We start from the raw sequence: 19,537 nt of genomic DNA, 5'->3' as shown, positions 1-19,537 counted from the left end.
GGGTACATCCGTGCAGTTTTGTAGCTCTGGATCTTTGCATTTACCTTCCCCTGGAGTCCTCTTTCTCCCTGTTCACTTGGAAAAGTTCTATCCCTCCCTCCACACTCTGTCTTGAAATTGTCACTGACACCCCCCAAGCAGTGCTGACCACTCTCCCTCTGCACCTCGGAACCTTGTAGAAACTGGACCACACATGGGGCAAGCTGTCACAGTGCATGTACATGTTTGCTCCTGAGGCTTTCCTCCTTCCAGGGGAGCAACACATTGTAGTTACCTCCTTGTATGCAGTACCTAGCTCAGTATTAAGCATAAGGAAGATGCTCTGTACATGTGGAAAGTTCCCTCTAGAAAATAAAAGGGAGGAATGTTCAAGTGAGTGAAAAGAGAATTCTGAGGGGGGAGACCCAGAACTAAGAGGCAGGGAAAGAAGAGCAGAGCTAGAGATGAGGTAAGAACGGAAGGTGCAGTGGGGCGTGGAGAACCCTGTCCAGAGCCGGGGACTTCTTTGTGATTTGGGTGGGCTTTTCCTCCCTTTGCATCCCTACCTACGTGCCAGGAAAGCATGCAAGTAAATCTTTGGTCCCCCTCTTACCTCTCTGCACACCAGTTTCTGAGCAATGCTAGGGCATCACAGTGGAATTGCTGAAGGTTTGAGCTCTATAATATTAGCTTCTCCCAATGGAAGACAAATAAGGACGGAGAAGCAGGGACAGATATCTAAGCATGGGGGCCCAGGGCCCGAATGACACCTGGCATAGCCCAAGGGCATTTCCTTCCGAGACGTGGGAGAGGCAAGCCTGAACTGAAGGGCACAAGAGGATTATTCAGGGCTGAATTCCCTCACTTCTCATTAAATAAATTGCTGTTTTGATTGTCTGCTTCTGGAGATTCCCCACCCCCTCTCAAGGGTCAGGGAGGTGATCTTTTCTGCCCTGTCTACCCACTGGGAGCAAAGATGGAGCCACATGTAGGATCTGCCTCCTCGCATACACATATACGCACGTCCTCCAGTCCCACCTCTCATCTCCACTGGGACTTTTTCTTCCTTTTTTTTTTTAAACAATTTTATTTATTTATTCATGAGAGACACACAGAGAGAGACAGAGACACAGGCAGAGGGAGAAGCAGGCTCCTGGGAGGGAGCCCAATGCAGGACTTGATTCCAGGACCCCGGGATCATGCCCTGAGCCAAAGGCAGACACTCAACCACTGAGCCACCCAGGCGTCCCTGGGACTTTTTCTTCCTAAAATATTCCTCTCCTCTTGGGTGTAGCCTCCAGGGTACACAGCTTCCCTTAGGGAACATCTTATTCCATCTCCAGTTTTTTTTTTTAAATAAATCTAAGGATCAAGAAACATCTTTTTTTAAAGATTTTATTTATTTATTCATGAGAGACAGAGAGAGAGAGAGAGAGAGGCAGAGACACAGGCAGAGGGAGAAGAAGGCTCCATGCAGAAGCCCGATGTGGACTCAATCCTGGGACTCCAGGATCATGCCCTGGGCTGAAAGCATATGCCCAACCGCTGGGCCATCCAGGCATCCCAAGAAACATTTTTGGTTAATTCTTGCTCAGTGTCCAGAGAAAGGTTCTCCAAGATTCCCAGAGATGCCTCTTAAAATGCATTTTATGGCCCAATTTGGATTCTGAGATATGGAAAATTTCCTGTGGAAGTATTATGGAATCATTCTTTTAAATGTTTTTTCCAGTATGATCTCATTTATGTAAAGGCCCCAAATGGACAAATCAAAGCTCTGGTGTTGGAAGTCAGAATAGCAATGATCTTTGGGGAGTACTGTATGCTATTTCTGGGGTGCTGGTAATGTTATAGCTGTTCTGGTTGGCAGTTACACAAGTATGTCCACTTCATAACATTGCATAAAGCTGTATATACATCTGATTTGTTTACCCTCTCTGTTTATCATATTTTAATTAAAACATTCACTTGAAAAATTTCCAGGTGGTTTGAATTAAATCCTTAGTTCAAACATCTCCTCTTAAGCAACAGAATCATTATTCCTAAATATATTTCAAGGATAATTTTTTTAAAGGATTTTATTTATTTATTCATGAGAGAGAGAGAGAGAGAGGCAGAAACACAGGCAGAGGGAGAAGCAGGCTCCATGCAGGGAGCCCAACGTGGGACTCGATCCCAGGTCTCCAGGATCAGGCCCTGGGCTGAAGGCGGCGCTAAACTGCTGAGCAACCAGGGCTGCCCCGATTTCAAGGATAATTTTGATTGCATTCTTTAATAATAACAAGATACAGTTGATAGCAACTGATTTTTGTAATGGGGCAATACATGCAGGCAATTAATAGTAAAAATGAACATGCAGAGGGGCATCTAGGTGGCTCAGTTAAGTGTCCGACTCTGGATTTTGGCTCAGGTTGTGATCTCACAGTCCTGAGATCAAACCTTGCGTCCTGGCTTTGCACTCAGTGGGGAATCTGCTTGTGATTCTCTCCCCTGCCCCCTTCTCATTCATGCTAGCTCTCTCTCTCTCTCTCTCTGAAGTAAATAAATAAAATCCTTTTTTTAAAAAAAAAGCACCGAGCAATATTCTAAGGCAGGGTTTCTTAACTCTGGATGTTAGGACCATCAAGAACTTTGTACATAGAAATTTTGATTAAACTGGTTCTAGGGATGCCTGAGTGGCTCAGTGGTTGAGCCTCTACCTTCAGCTCAATGTGATCCAGGGATCCAGGATTGAGTCCTACATCAGATCCTTGCAGGGAGCCTACTTCTTCCTCTCCCTGTGTCTCTGCCTCTCTTTCTCTGTGTCTCTCATGAGTAAATAAATAAAATCTTTAAAAAAAATAAATAAACTGATTCTAAACTGAAGCTAGTGGCAGTGTATTTTAAAATATCCACAGGTAAAATAATGGTCAACTAGGAATGAGGACTGCTGATCTTTTTTTCAAAATTTTAAATTCCAGTTAACATACAGTGCAATATTGGTTTCAGATATACAATATAGTGATTCAACAATTCCATATAACACCCTATGCTCATCATAATAAGTGCCTGCAAGTGGCTCCTGATCTATGCAATTTCTTTTTTCTTTCCTTCTCTTCTCTTCTCTTCTCTTCTCTTCTCTTCTCTTCTCTTCTCTGTTTCTTTCTTTTCCCCTTTCCTTCCTTCATGATAAGCTCCTATGTGTTTTGTTTTGTTTTCTTTCTTTCTTTCTTTCTTTCTTTCTTTTTCTTTCTTTCTTTCTTTTCTTTCTTTCTTTCTTTCTTTCTTTCTTTCTTTTCTTTCCTTTTTCTTCCTTTTTCTTTCTTTCTTTCTTTCTTTCTTTCTTATTTTTAATTGAAGTATTAATATACAACATTACTATTCATTTCAAATATACAACATAGTCATTCAAAATTCCATGTTACTCAATGCTCACCATGATAAGTGTAGTGACCATCTATTGCCTTAGAACATTATTATAATATTATTGACGATATTCCCTATGCCATACTTTTCACCTCTGGGACTTACTTATTTTATAACTGGAAGTTTGCGCCTCATAATCCCTCATCTATTTCACACATCCCCCCCTCCCAGCCACCACCCCTCTGGCAACTACCTGTTTGTTCTTTGTATTTAACAATCTTGGGTTTTTTGTTTTTGTTGTTTGCTTGTGTGTTCATTTTCAGGTATAAGTGAAGTCGTATGGTATTTGTCTTTATGTGTCCTTCTGTGTCTGACATTTCCTTTTTTTAAAAGATTTATTTATTTATTTTAGAGAGAGAGAGCGCACATAAGCAGGGGGAGGGGCAGAAGGAGAGAAAATCAAGCCGACTCCCAGCTGAGCATGGAGCAAAACTATTGCAAAACTAGGGGTACCTGGGTGGCTCAGTTGGTTAAGTGTCCCACTCTTGATTTTGGCTCAGATCATGATCTCAGGGTTGTGGGATCAAGTCCCGAGTTGAGCTCCATGCTCAACAGGGACTTTGCTGGAGATTCTCTCTCTCTCCTCCCTCTTCTCCTCCCCCACCTCACACTCTCCTGCTCTCTCTCTCTCCTGATCTCTCTCAAGTAAATAAGTAAAATTTTTTAAAGAAATTATGCAAAACTAAACATTTGTGATTGGTAAGCATGCGTCTCTGGACACATAATTTTTATAGTCTTCATGGTTTTCATTTCTCTTGATATTTCATATCTGAATATTGAGATTCATATTTGATATTTCATATCTGAATATTGCTTCTTTGAGAACACCTTTAGTGGGGTTTGAGGAATATTCTGAGGTCCTACATGTATCAAAACTATTTTGAGTTTGAATCCCATAACCTATGGGATCTTCTGAATTTGTTAATTATGACCCAGGCATCCTGGTGAAATGCACAACTCTCTTTTTAAAATATACATATAAGTCTTAACTCTTTTCACAGTTCATGCTATTATCCAAAAACTTTGGCATTGATCAAATCTGTTGAAAGAGGTTATGTGAGAGAATATATGTTACTGGTTCTCAATCTTGGCTTCATATTGGAAGTCTTTGGTGAACTTCAAAAATCATATTCCTCAGCCATTAGAAACGATGAATACCCACCATTTGCTTTGACATGGATGGAACTGGAGGGTATTATGCTGAGTGAAGTAAGTCAATTGGAGAAGGACAAACATTATATGGTTTCATTCATTTGAGGAATATAAAAAATAGTGAAAGGGAATAAAGGGGAAAGGAGAGACAATGAGTGGGAAATATCAGAGAGGGTGACAGCACATGAGAGACTCCTAACTCTGGGAACTGAACAAGGGGTAGTGGACGGGGTTGGGGTGACTGGGTGATGGGCACTGAGGGGGGCACTGACAGGATTAGCACTGGGTGACATGCTATATGTTGGCAAATCAAACTCCAATATATATATATATATATATATATATATATATATATATATATATATATATTGAAAAATCCTCATACCTGGATCCCACCACTAGGGACTCAGATTTAATTGGACTGGGGTTTAATGTGGTTGATGGTGGCGATGGTTGTACAACAATTGTGAATGTCGTGAATGTTCTTAATGCCCAAGAACTGCACACTTAAAAATGGTTAAAATAGGGCAGCCCAGGTGGCTCAGCAGTTTATCGCCACCTTCAGCCCAGGGCATGATCCTGGAGACCCGGGATAGAGTCCCACCTCGGGCTCCCTGCATGGAGCCTGCTTCTCCCTCTGCTTGTGTCTCCTACCTGTCTCTCTCTCTCTCTCTCTCTCTGTCTCTCATGAATAAATAAATACAATATTTTAAAAAAACGTTAAAATAGCAAAATTTAGGTATTTTTATCACAACTTAAAAAATCCAATATTTATACACAAAACATTATTTTGTTGTTGAAATTACATTTCACTTTCATAGTTGGGTACATTGTAGTGTGTGTACCTTGCAGGTCATCTAGTTAGTACAACAGATTCATTCAGTTTGAATAATTTTTTTAATGCACCAGTGGAACATTATCATAATATCTTTATATGAATTAAGCACACGTTATAGTGATACTATATACATTGGATTGACAGTTAAATTGAAATATTTATTTCAATTACAGAAATTTTTTTCTAGTTTCAATTACAGAACAGTTCTTTTTCTAGTTCAATTCCAGAACAATTTGTTTTCTAAATAAGTATGGACACATTTTTGAATTCCAAATGAAGGCAAACTAGTGATGCAGAACTGAGCGGCAATGCAGGAAGCAATAACTGTGACCACAATGTAAAGAAACAGACACAAGATGTGTCATTGTGGAGGGCAATTACAATGAGCTGCAACAGAGCAAAATGAAACAGGTTTTTTTGTAAAAATTTTTCAGAAACAATGAAGTGGACAAAATTAACAGATATTTTTAACAAATAATTAATGAATCTGATAATTTTCCTGTCAGTGGTCAAAAATTGGTTAACTTGGGGCACCTGGGTAACTCAGTTAAGCATTGGACTCTTGGTTTTGGCTCAGGTCATGATCTCAGGGTTGTGAGATCCAGGCCCCATTGGGTTCCCTGCTCAGTGGGGAGTCTGCCTGAAGATTCCTCTGCCCCTTTTCTCACTCGTGTGTGCTCTCTCTCTCTAAAATAAATAAATAAATCTTTTAAAAAATTATTAATTTTGTCACCTGAAATCAGGTGACCAATGTCTAGCAGAAGTTCTTTTTTTAACTTGTTTTGTTGGTATTGTGATAAAATATAATATATACGTAATAATATAACATTAAAGTTATCATTTTAACCATTTTTAGCACACAGCTTACTGGCATTAAGTACATTCACATTGTAGTGCATCCACCCAAATCATCCATCTCCAGAACTTTCTCAATTCCCAAACTGAACCTCTGTCCCCAGGAAGCACAGACTCCCTACCCCCTTCCTCACCGCTGGCTCCAACCCTCTCCTCTCTGTCTCTGTGAATTTCCTACCCTCGGAACTTCCTGCAAATGGAATGATACAATATCTGTCCTTTCAAGAGTACCCTGTTTCACTTAGCACAGTATCTTCGACGTTCATTCATGTTGTAGTATATGTCAGAATTTCTTTCCCTAGGTGGCTCAGTGGTTGAGCCTTTGCCTTCCACTCAGGTTGTGATCCCGGGGTCTTGGGTTGGAGTCCCACATTGGGCTCCCTACAGGAATCCTGCTTCCACCTCTGCCTAAGTCTCTGCCTCTCTTTCTGTGTCTCTCATGAACAAATAAATAAAATCTTTTTTAAAAAAAGAATTTCCTTCCCTTTTTATGCTGAATATTATTCCTTGTATGTATACACCATATTTTGCTTATCCATTCATCTGTCCAGGGATACTTGGGTTACTTCCATCTTTTGAATATGTGAATAAACTGCTATGAAATGGGTATATAGCCAACAGAAGTTTTAAAGCCTTTTTTCCCCCCAGATCTGATCCTGTAACTTTGGTCAGCTACATGTATGGCTCGAAATCTTACACACAAGAGAAAGATTTTTAAATGGATGATAAAGCATATTTTTTCAATTATCAAAATTTTGTTAGGAAATTATCAGGAAAAGACTAAAAAGGATATTTTTAACATCAAAGTTGCAACTAAGCCACTGAATAATTGTCCACAGTCTAAAGAGTATCAGAGAGCAATTGATTCAAAATTTGAAAAAATGCAAATACTTTTCTGTAACTGAGTATAATAAGTTGTGGTATGAGAGAGCCTGTCCAATTAATGTTTTGATACATTTTGTCTCAAAGAATTTCTAAACTTATTAAGAAATGTGTTCCATTCATAGCCTAAAGATATTAATTCACAGTCATAGGTTTTTCGAATCTTGCCATAGCAGAGTTTTTGCTAAGACTATTTACTAAAAGGAATGAAGAAATTCCCTATATAATATTTGAAGTCTTGTAGTTATGGTTCCAATGGCTGTTAGATTATACCACTGAGATTACAAATGCTTGTTAAGTGATTTATATGTGGTAGAAAACTATTTATACTTGTAGACAGGAAATTGCTTTTACTTACTAAAGTTGTGTTAGTAACACATCCAACTTTGACTTCACCACTCCACTTTTAGTTTACTTAACCAATTAAAAAATTAGACATTTCACTTACAATTAAGAGTAAATAGTTTATAAAATAAATGATTTATTCATTTAAAATAATTTTAAGTACGTTCCATGCCCAATGCAGGGCTTGCACTCATGACCCTGAGATCAAGACCTGAGCTGAGATCAAGAACCAGATGCTTAGGTAAGACTTTTCTTTTTGTCAGCCTTGACTTCTCTTTGGATATGGAGAAAGCAAAAGGCAAAAAGAACTCCATCCATGAAGTCAGGGCAAGACTATCTGGCTGGCCAATCCCAACCTTTATCAGAAGAAGCTAAAGAGAAACAGCAGGCTTCTGGTGAACCAAAGTTACCAGGAACCTCAGCAAGTGGGACCAAACAGAAAAGATCTATGAAAGAAGATGAGGCTTCCTGTTCAGAAAGATGGCCCAAGGCAAGAGTACAAGAGTAAGAATTTGGAAGAAAATCCCAATTCCTCCATTACCTTCTAAACTACCACCAGCCAACTTGCTTCACCGAGACATCCTGCGGACCTGGTGCCAAGAATTCAAGCTGAACACCAAAGGCCAGAAATTAGATGTATATAAGCGAATCTGCGAATATGCTTACCCAGGTCAAAAGAAGAACATTCTTGTCACCACGGAGGAGACCAAGATTCTCACACAGACACAAAGAAAATTGATAATGGACAAGGGGGAAATGTCTCTGGAAAGTCCTGGAACAAAGATACCTTCTGGTGGAACCTACCCTCCTGAAGTAGCTGCCCCCCTGAGCGGTCTGATGCTCTCCTGGAGGGGGTCAATACTGTTGTTGTGACAACTTCAGCCCCAGATGCCATTGGTGTTTGCCCCCTGGTATAGAATTGCAGCCAGGGCTGGGAAGATGAAGACAGTGGCATGGCCACAGGAGGCCCAAGGTGTCAAGTGGTGCATGGTCCATGGGAGAAGTATGTCTGCAGACACCCAAGGTTGGGTTCACCTGCAATTTCATGCAGGACAAGCCTGGGTGCCTGAAAAGCGGGGGAGAGTATGTGCCCTCTTCTTGCTCTCCGCTTGTAACTTTCTACCCCCACAGCAGGGGGACAATATGCTGTGCCTCAAATGTGTTCGGAGGAATAAGGTGTTAATGAAAAGTCTCCAATGACCTTTCAATAGCAGTAAAAAGGACACAGCTGTGATTACTATTAATGGTACAAAGAGAACTACAATCAGCTTGTGGTGACACTGATGACCAGACTGCAGGCTGCTCACACCCTCCATGCTTCCTTCTTACAGGGACACAAGCTTGTGCATTGCAGGTGTTACCCTGCGACCTCCATCGGGCTCTGTGGCTTCCTGGGTTGAGATGCAGGGGCTCTTAAGTTGTAAATTGTAAGAGCATTTCAGAAATTACCATTCATTCTGCTTAATAAGAAGAAAAAGTGATTCATACTACCAAACGTTTACCCTTCTGAAATTGAAGTGACCTTAACTTCTTTTAAAGTGGGTGATGAGCATTGAGGGGGGCACTTGGCGGGATGAGCACTGGGTGTTATGCTATATGTTGGCAAATTGAACTCCAACAAAAAAAAATAAATTAACATTTAGCTTAAAAAAAAATAAAGTGGGAACCTGAGCCTATGCTGGCAGAGGGGTGGGGGTGGGGGGGTAGAGTAGAAAGCACAGGTGTGCTTCCACGCTGGATTTCTCTGTAATTCTAACTCCTCCAGAGACTGCTACCTTCTCAGGTTCATGACTTTAGGCTGTTGAGTATTTTATTTTATTTTTTCAAGATTTATTTATTTATTTATTCATGAGAGAGAGAGAGAGGCAGAGACACAGTCAGAGGGACAAGTAGGCTCCACGCCGGGAACCCAGGATCGGGCCCTGGGCCAAAGGCAGGCTCCAAACCGCTGAGCCACCCAGGGATCCCCTAGGCTGTTGAGTATTTTAAACCAAAGGGAAAATTGTTATTCTTTCCCACTCCCAAAAACATACTCTTAAAATACATTTTTTGGTGTTTTCTTAATAACCTGAGACCTCTATGGTGTGTCTCTGGGATAATAATATAGAACACTTTGCGGGTATTATTTCCACTTGTAACTATCATGTGTGTTTCTACTGTTTAAAAATATTTAAGGGTACTTCTGAATCATAAATTCATAATGTATTGGATTGGATTTTATTTTTTTTAAGTTTTTTTTTTTTAGATTTTATTTATTTATTCATAGAGATGCAGAGAGAGAGAGGCAGAGACACAGGCAGAGGGAGAAGCAGGGTCCATGCAGAGAGCCTGACGTGGGACTCAATCCAGGGTCTCCAGGATCACACCCTGGGCTGCAAGCGGCACTAAACCGCTGCGCCACCGGGGCTGCCCCATGTATTGGATTTGAAATTGTATATAAAATCATCTGTTGTATATAGAAGACCATATGCATTGTGGGCAAATCCTTAATATTCTTAACTCAGGATTAAACCAAAAATCATGATTTTCTTTGGCATGATTCTTTTTTTAAAACCACTTGAATGGGATCCCTGGGTGGCGCAGCGGTTCGGCGCCTGCCTTTGGCCCAGGGCGCGATCCTGGAGATCCGGGATCGAATCCCACGTCAGGCTCCCGGTGCATGGAGCCTGCTTCTCCCTCTGCCTGTGTCTCTGCCTCTCTCTCTCTCTCTCTCTGTGTGTGACTATCATAAATAAAAATAAAAAAAAATTAAAAAAAAAATAAAATAAAACCACTTGAATGAAGTATGATAACATTAAAAGAAAAAAGCTATACATTTAATGTAAAAAAAAAAGAAAAGAGAAAAAAAAAAGAATCAGATGCTTACGTGACTGAGCCACCCTGGTGCCCTTGGTTTATTTATTTTTTTATTTTTTTATTTTTTTGCTCTTGGTTTATTCATTTAAAAACATATGGTATGGGCAGCCCGGGTGGCTCAGAGCCACATTAGCCTCATTAGCGTTGCCTTCGGCTCAGGGCGTGATCCTGAAGTCCCAGGATCAAGTCCCACATCGGGCTCCCTGCTTGGAGCCTGCTTCTCCCTCTGCCTCTGTCTGCCTCTCTCTCTCTCTCTCTCTCTCTGTGTGTGTGTCTCATGGATAAATAAATAAAATCTTTTAAAAAAATAAAAAAATCAAAACATGATAGAACTTCAGTTTTTATGGTAAATCATGGAATATCAATTTAATTTTCTACAATCAATTGGAGTGTTTCCTTTGTCATTTAAGTATTTTTTCACATCCAAAATGAAAAAAAAAGCCACTTATGGTATTACCCTCCCTCTAAAGATAGCACTCTTGATAGGAGAAGAAGTCACTTTTCTCGCCCCTAAATCCCAGTACAAGTAGACTCCTCCCCACCACTCCACCAAATCTCTCTTTTTATTATTTTTCATGTCAATAAATCCCAAGGAAATTGTTCAGCCTCTCTGACTTGACCTAGAATCATCATTTTACATGGTTGACCCTCCCTTTCTTGAAACGGGTCTTTGTTTATCTACACAGCATGTTCAACACCATGTAGCCTATGCAGTAACAATATGGTCACAAGGGATTCACTGAGACAAATGCATCTTTCTTTCCTCTGGGTTACTTTGAGACCCTAAACACTGTGGCTACAGGGAGCTGGGTCTTTGCAGCAGGAACACATTCCTGAGGGGAAGCCTCTTTCCATCAAAGCCAAATCCATAGTGATGAAGGAAGAGGCCCATGGGGGCGGAACAATCCATCTGGATCCAAAGCTGCCTTGGTGGAAACAGAATTAGCACACAAGGTTCCGTTCTGCCATTTTCTCTTTACGCCAAGGGAGCTGAATGACTTGAAGAATGGAACATCAGGAGAACAATTTATTTAATGAGGAGCAATGAGAAATCATCTCCCCTCATCTCCCCTCATCTCAAGTCCCCAGGGACTTGAGAAACCATAAATAATTCCCTACCATCCTCACCTATAGTTCAGTGACATCTGACCAGGAGGAGACCACACCTGTGCCTCTCACAGACATGACTTGGTGACGGGTTCTGTCTCCCTGCCATTCTCTGGTAGAGTCTGTCCTAAGCATCCAACAGAAGAGAAGGAGGTTGCACAACGTTTCTTTATGCAATGCCAGGCAACTAAGTCCCACTGTCCTAGTGAGTACTGGGTATGAAAAGCAGGATTAAAAATGGGGTAGAGGAAGGAGGTAATAGGGCTAATTATGACTTCTGGCCCCCTCCCTTTTTTTCACTTCTGGAATGTATTTCCCTGGTTATTTATGTCTTTTTGGATTCCATTGCTACTGCTTTCTGTCACCCTCAGCTCTAATGAGCCCTCATTAGAAACTAGTGACTAGTGACTTTCTCAGTGTCACTGGCATTGGCACTCCCTCAAGTGGACTCTTAGGAGTTTCTAACCCACCTGCCCACACCTTCCTTATGCTTCTCTAGTGAAGTCGTTTTCGCAGTGGGGTTCCTGAGCAGCTGCAGCAGTTCTCCTGGGAGCTTGTTAGAAATGAATATTCTCGGGCCCTGTCCTAGACAGAAACTCTGAGGAGACCCAGAAATCTGTTTCAGCAAGTCCTCCAGGTGATTCTAATGCAGGCAACGATTGGAGAATCTCTGCTCCAGCAGGATATCTGTTTCTCCACCCTACCACCATCATGACTTGGTTTCTACCAGGTTGTATACACCCTGTGATTCATGAAATATGTACTGCATGCCCACTCGGTGCCGGGTGTTCTCTATGTCGTCATTGCAGTTGTGAATGGAACTTTCTCTCTTATCTTTCCTAATGATTGTTTACAGATACATAAGAAGCTAATGACACTGATTCATTCTCATTGTGTTGAAGTTGACTTTCTTTAGTGTTCTAGCAGGCAATCACATCAGCAGCTAAGAGCGACCAGATTTGCTTTTGATTTCTTACTATTACATCTCATTTCGCTTTTCTGTCTTATGGCATTTCTTTTGATTTATTGGAAACAGTCTTAAATAATTATAACAGGGCAGCCCGGGTGGCTCAGCAGTTTAGCGCCGCCTTCAGCCCAGGGTGTGATCCTGGAGTCCTGGGATAAAGTCCTGCGTCAGGTTCCCTGCATGGAGCCTGCTTCTCCCTCTGCCTGTGTCTCTGCCTCTCTTTCTCTCTCTTTCTGTGTATCTCATGAATAAATACATAAAAATCTTTTAAAAAGTTTTTTAAATAAATCATTATAACAGCAGGCATCATTTCCCCTTTCTGCTTTTTGTTTCCTTGTTTTGTTTTTTAGGATAATGGATCTTGGATTAACACTTACTTTAACATAGCTATTCTTTATCACCTTTTGGCAGTATCCTTTGGTTCCATATGACTAAAATTTTACTCTGTTCCCTTCCCATCAGGACTTGTTAGATTTTATTAAATGTATTTTTATTTGCTTTGAAGCTGTATTATTTTCTGCATTGACTGATTGTGCTTCATTTTACTCCTTTTTCACTTTGTTGCTTCTGTAGTCAATGTGAGGTTAACCTGTAGATTTATTTTGTAATACATGTGATCAGTTTTTTTCATTTTTGGTTTCAGTCTTTTTTCCACTTTCCATGCTATTCCAGTATAAAGCACTGGGGATATGAGGAAAACTAAATTTTACTTTAAACATGTGATCTGAACTTGTGTAGCTGATAATTCAGTGCTGAGAGGGACATGTTAATTAAATATTTCCATAAGTAAATGTGAATATATAGCTATGATATGCTATATATCATAAAATTCAGGAGACTATGAAGGCATGGGTCAAGGGTCTACACTTGCAGGGTAGGGAGGGTTCAGGAAAGGCTCCTCTGAGGAAATGATGTTTCATCTGAGAAATAAGGACAGAAATGATCTCAGGAAGACAAAGGCATGGAAGGGCAGGGAGGGCAGTACTTGCACAGGCATAGCTGGGGGAAGATTAAAGCATTTTTAGAATTCCTCAGAAAGCAAAATGTTGGTGCTTCTAGAGTGAAAGTTTAGTGCAGTGCTTAGTAAGACTGGGAATCAGAAGGAACTGGCATATGCAGGCAAGCATCAGAAGGCTGTGAAAAGAAAGATATCAGACCAATCTCCCTTATGGATACTGTGGCAGAGATCCTCAGATGAAAGCTCCTTGCAGAGATTTGTGTTTGCTTCTGACTGAGACCTAGAATACAATTCATCCAAGAATACAATTCATCCAGGACCCCTTTAGACTAATTTCCCTTGCTGAGGTTTCTAGGGGAGTGTGGATGTGGGCTCCAAATCTGTGAATGGTCACTACACCTGCAGTGTTCTTAGAAGTTTGACTCTTTCCTGACAACATCTCATGGATGGATTTTCTTCTTCTTTTTCTTCCCACTGGGTATTGTGTGAAAATGCTACTTTTTAACTTTTAATTTTGACTTCATTTCAGATTTACAGAAAAGTTGAAAGAATAATATAAAAGCTCCTAGGTATATCTCAGATCCCCCAGATGTTAGACTTTACCATCTTTACTTTTTTCTTCATCCACTTTTCTCTCTTCCTTTTCTTTGTGTGTGTTTTCAGAACCATTTGCAAGTAAGTTGCACTGCAAATATGATACCTCTTTACCTCTAACTCTTTGGTATTCCCTAAAAACAAGGACATTTTGAGATGCCTGGGTGGCTCAGCAGTTGAGCATCTGCCTTCAGCTCAAGGTGTGATACTGGGGTCCAGGATCAAGGCCCAAATTGGGCTTCTTGCAGGGAGCCTGCTTTTCCCTCTGCCTACATCTCTGCCTCTGTGTGTGTCTCTCATGAATAAATAAATAAAATCTTAAAAAAAAAACCAAGGACATTTTCCTCACATAACTACAGTATAATGATCAAAATCAAGATAGTAACATTAATATAATGCTACTATCAAATTTATAGAACTCATTTATATTTTGACAATTATCCTAATAATGTTATGTATAGCAAAAGAAGATCCAGGATTAGGCATTTCATGTTGACATGTCTCTTTTTTAAATATTTTTATTTAGTTATTCATGAGAGACACACAGAGAGGCAGAGACACAGACAGAGGGAGAATCAGGCTCCCTGCATGAAGCCTGATGTGGGATTCAATCCCGGGACTCCAGGGTCACGCCCTGGGCCAAAGGCAGGTGCTAAACTGATGAGCCACCCAGGGATCCCCTTGTTGACATGTCTCTTAAGCTTCCTTTAATCTGGAACAGTTCCTAGACTCTTTGTATTTGATGACATTGGCAGTTTTGAAGGACATGGATCAGAAATTGTGTATAATGTCCCTCAATTTGAGTTTGTCTGATGTTCCCTAGTCTCTAAATTGAAGTCCTGCATCTTTAGCAGGAGTCTCACAGAAGTTACTTTGGGTCCTTTCCAGTGCCTCCTATTAGGAGGTACGTGATTTTTATGTGTCCCATTTTGAAGCTCCATGACCATCCAATAGGACTGTTATAAAATGGATGCTTAGGATAGGTGATTAGGGAAAAAACAGAGAGAGACAGAAACCATAAGAGACTCCTAACTCTAAGAAACAAACTGAGGGTTGCTGGAGGGGAGGTGGGTATGGGTGTGGGGTAATTGAGTGATGGGCATTAAGGAGGGCATGTGATGTGATGAGCACTGGGTGTTACATGCAAGTGATGATTCTACTCCTAAACGAGTAATATAGTATATGTTAACTAAATTAAATTTAAAAAAATTTTTTAAAGATAGGCGATTAGAATTCTAGATTCCATTCTGTAGGATTGCATTTTACTTGTTATAAAATGGATTCTGTTTTTGTTTGTTTGTTTCTATTTAAATTCCAGCTAGTTGACATATAGTTAAGAATCAGTTTTTTTGGTTTTCCTCTCTCTTTTTAAAAAATCTTATTGATTTATTCAAGAGAGAGAGAACATGTTAAGGGGAGGGGCAGAGAAAGAAGGAGAAGCAGATTTCCCACTGAGCAAAGAGTCCTGCTTGATCCTAGGACTCTGGGACCATGACCTGATCTAAAGGTGAATGCTTAACCCATTGAGCCACCCAGACACCCCAGTTTTCCTTTCTTTTTCTGCTATCATCATTTGTTTTGTTTCTTAAATTCCACAGATGAGTGAAATCATATGGTATTTGTCCTTCTCTGACTGGCTTATTTTCTTAAGATGGGTGGTTGGCGTAAGACTCCATTTTTTTCTGATCTCACTTATAAGACCCAACACTTATCAAAATGACTGACCTCATAAATAACTTGAGCAAAAGGCCAACATTTTTGTTAAATGGAGGGTGCCACTTTGCTGCTACTTCATGTTACTCTTGTCTCTTCCTTTATAGATATATCGGGTACATGGAAGCAGGAAATCTAACAGGAATTTTAGAGTTCATCCTCCTTGGGTTCTCTGAGGATCCAGAACTACAACCCTTCATATTTGGGCTATTCCTGTGTATGTTCCTGGTCACTGTGCTTGGGAACCTGCTCATCATCCTGGCCATCTGCTCTGACCCCCACCTCCATACCCCCATGTACTTCTTCCTCTCCAATCTGTCGTTGGTTGACATCTGTTTCAGCACCACCATAGTGCCCAAGATGCTGGTGAACATCCACACAGAGAACAAAGCCATCTCCTACATGGACTGCCTCACGCAGGTATATTTTTCCATGTTTTTTCCCATCCTAGACACTCTACTCCTTACTGTAATGGCCTATGACCGGTTTGTGGCCATCTGCCACCCCCTGCACTACACAGTCATCATGAGCCCACGCCTCTGTGGCCTGTTGGTTTTTGCTACCTGGTTTGTTGGTATCATGACATCCCTTCTTCATATCTCTCTGATGAGGCACCTGAGCTTCTGCAGAGACCTTGAAATTCCACATTTCTTCTGTGAACTGACACAGATTCTCAAGTTGGCCTGCTCTGATACCTTTCTGAACAGCACGTTGATATACTTTATGACTGGTGTGCTGGGTGTTTTTCCCCTTGTTGGTATCCTTTTCTCCTACTCACAGATTGCTTCATCTATAAGGAAGATGTCTTCATCTGGGGGAAAGCAAAAAGCATTTTCCACCTGTGGGTCTCACCTCTCAGTTGTTTCTTTATTTTATGGGACAGGTGTTGGGGTATACTTCACTTCTGCAGTAACTCACTCCCCCCAGAAAGTCTCAGTGGCTTCAGTGATGTACACTGTGGTCACCCCCATGCTGAACCCCTTCATCTACAGCCTGAGGAACAAGGATGTGAAGGGGGCACTGGGAAGCCTTCTCAGTAGAGTGACCTCTTGTCTGTGATGGATATACTGGCCCTAGGACTAAGGAGTTTTCTGGATCCCAAGGGCAAAACTTTGATTCTAAAGTTTACTCTTGAATCTTGCAAACTCTGTTTCACCCAGTCTTGAAGGATCTATGATTACTCTCTCCTAGTTTTTACACACTTTTAAACAACTAATTTCTGCATAATTTATCTGATGATCTTTCTGCCCTATCTGTTGTCCAAAAAAGTATGTCCTCAGGATGCCTGGGTGACTCAGAGGTTGAGCACCTGCCTTCGGCTCAGGGCATGATCCCAGGCCTGGGGATCGAGTCCCACATCGGACTCCCTGTGAGGAGCCCAATCCTCCCTCTGTCTATGTCTCTGCCTCTTTTAGTGTGTCTCTCATGAATAAATAAATAATAAAATCTTTTAAAAAAGCTATGTCCTCAATCTTCTTTCTAACTTCCTCAATGGTAAGTTGTAACTTGGATTTGGAGCACTTACTTTTTAGCTTTGTTATCTCAAATGTTAGAAGAGAATACTTAAAGTATTGGTTGTTCACTTTCACTTATTTCTATGTGTTCTGTTGTGAATTTTTGTTGTTCGTGTGCATGTACTACCAACAGTGTTTTGGGTTTTTTTTACTGGATAAAATATGATTAAAAATACATATTAAAATACAGTGTTTTAGTACTTATTATATGGTAAGCCTATGCTAACTGCTCTCTACTATCTTATGTAGTCTTCCTCTATGGGAATGATTACTGTCTCCATTTTAGAAGTAAGAAAACTGAGAATCTAAGAGCTTAAAAATATTCCCCAAAGTTACAGAGCAACCAAGTAGCAAAATCAGGATTCAAATTCAGTAATCTGACCCTGAGCCCATATTCTTATAACAGGCTGCCCAGCTGTTCACATGGATTTCAATGTGTACATCCGAATGGTGGATTTTTTTTTTTGCTTGGTTAACAATATTTCTGGATATCCTCTCCTATTGGATACCCAAAAGAATAGCATTTTCTTTCTCCCTTGAAGTTAAAGGTTGTAATAATATGTTTTGATGTGTCTAATAAAATATGAGTGGAAGTGATGTATCCCTCCTAGACTAAAACAGTTGAAGAGTTGGTACATTATTCTTCATGTTCACTCTTCTCTTGATATGGAATGAAGGCATCACAAGATCCAAAGAGTTTAGAAAGCTGGTCAATATGTGGAGGACTCCTCTGGATAGTTGTCCGAGTTAGTAGATACTTTTCAAGAGAAAGAAATAAGATTTTGTTTCATTAAACCAGTAACATTAAAAAAATAAAATAAAAAATAAATAAAAAATAAACCAGTAACATTTTAGTGCTTTTATACACACTGTTGCTGTTTTCAACAACATAGGCTAATCTACTCCTACTGTTACATGTCCCAAGGCTAGAAATCCAAATTAGAGCATTTATCTACTCTAATGACTTTTACTGTCATGCTAAAAGTAAGTCTGAGATCTCCTTTTTCATTCCTTTGTGATCCTCCCACTCTTTTTTGGAGAACTTTAATTCAATTTCACGTTAACACTTATACACATACATATATACACATATACATTCATATATAAATCTATATGTGGCCTACATCTTTGAAAGAGGAGAATTAATTTATTATTGTGCTAGAAATGCTCTCTTTCATTTTTTAGAGAGAGTGTAGGAGGAGGGGCAAAGGGAGAGGGAAAGAGACAACCTCAAGCAGGTTACATACCCAGCACAAGAGCCTAATGTGGGACTCAATCTCACAATCTCAAGATCATGACCTGAGCTGAAATCAACAGTCAGATATTTAACTGAATGAGCCACCCAGGCACCCCAAGAAATGCTTTTTCAACGGAAGGTAAGTGCCTCTGAAGTAGTCATCCTTTCTATAGTAGCCTTGGAGTCCTGTATAACTTAAAATCAGACTGGCACTATTCACTTGCAGGACTGTAGGAAATATCACATTGTCTAAGTGGACCTGTTAGGAATATTAATCTAGTTCCCAAATTGGTTATTTGAATAGGGTTTTTAACATATAAAATTCCATTCCTTTATTGTCATAATTCACAATCTCTGTCCAGTATATGTGATATCTCTAATACGACTTGATATGGTTTGTGATTTTGCATCGTATTGTTAAAATCTTTGTCTATGTATTGTAACAAATTTTTTCAAAAGTTATTTCCTATAGTTCAAATTTATATTTTCATTTTTGAAATGTACTCTACCTATGATGTATTTCTGTTCAGTGGGATGTGAGATCTACTCTTTCCAAGTAAAAAACAATTTATTCTCATACTTTATACTAGTCCTTCCATTCCCAATGACTTAGAAAGGCACCTTTTAATTTTTAAATTCTCAAAGCACATTTTCTACCTATTCTGAAGTCAGGCATCTGGTCCAATTCCAGCTCTGCCATTTGCAAGTTGGTCAGCTTCTCTCTACTTCTATTACTCATTACTAAAATTAAAACAATAACATATGTCAGGGGGTACTGTTCATATTAAATGAACTAGTAATGATAAAGATTATGGTGTTTTCTATTGATTTTGTTAGTAGGTTTTATTTACACTGTTACATGTTTTTATATTCATATCTGAAAGGGCAAGTCTTTGACTTAGGGTGCCATCAGGGACTTAGGTCCTTTACAATTGTTATTTAAGTATATTGATTGGCACAGAACATGTAGCTCAGATTCCAGTGAGATATTTTTTTATTTTTTATTTTTATAATAAATTTATTTTTATTGGTGTTCAATTTACCAACATACAGAATAACACCCAGTGCTCATCCCGTCAAGTGCCCCCCTCAGTGCCCGCCACCCAGTCACCCCCACCCCCCGCCCTCCTCCCCTTCC

General features: G+C 40.0%; 1 protein-coding gene and 1 pseudogene across 1 annotated transcript; both read left to right on the top strand.

Moving 5' to 3' along the window:
* The first annotated feature begins 7,769 nt into the window (after positions 1–7,769).
* On the top strand, positions 7,770–8,669 carry LOC144291132 (developmental pluripotency-associated protein 4 pseudogene; annotated as a pseudogene).
* Positions 8,670–15,423: 6,754 nt separating this feature from the next.
* LOC144289365 (olfactory receptor 7D2) lies at positions 15,424–17,103 on the top strand. The gene has a single exon (XM_077857504.1). The coding sequence runs from the start codon at positions 15,652–15,654 to the stop codon at positions 16,705–16,707; it is 1,056 nt and encodes a 351-aa protein (XP_077713630.1). The 5' UTR covers positions 15,424–15,651; the 3' UTR covers positions 16,708–17,103.
* The last annotated feature ends 2,434 nt before the right edge of the window (positions 17,104–19,537 follow it).

Source organism: Canis aureus, chromosome 19, assembly GCF_053574225.1.
Source record: "Canis aureus isolate CA01 chromosome 19, VMU_Caureus_v.1.0, whole genome shotgun sequence".
Classification (NCBI taxonomy): Eukaryota; Metazoa; Chordata; class Mammalia; order Carnivora; family Canidae; genus Canis; species Canis aureus.
This window is presented reverse-complemented; position numbering and strand designations above follow the sequence as displayed.

Bases quoted from the DNA above. Each gene is read 5' to 3' on its own strand.
- LOC144289365 (XM_077857504.1), top strand. From the start codon at position 15,652: ATGACTGACCTCATAAATAACTTGAGCAAAAGGCCAACATTTTTGTTA.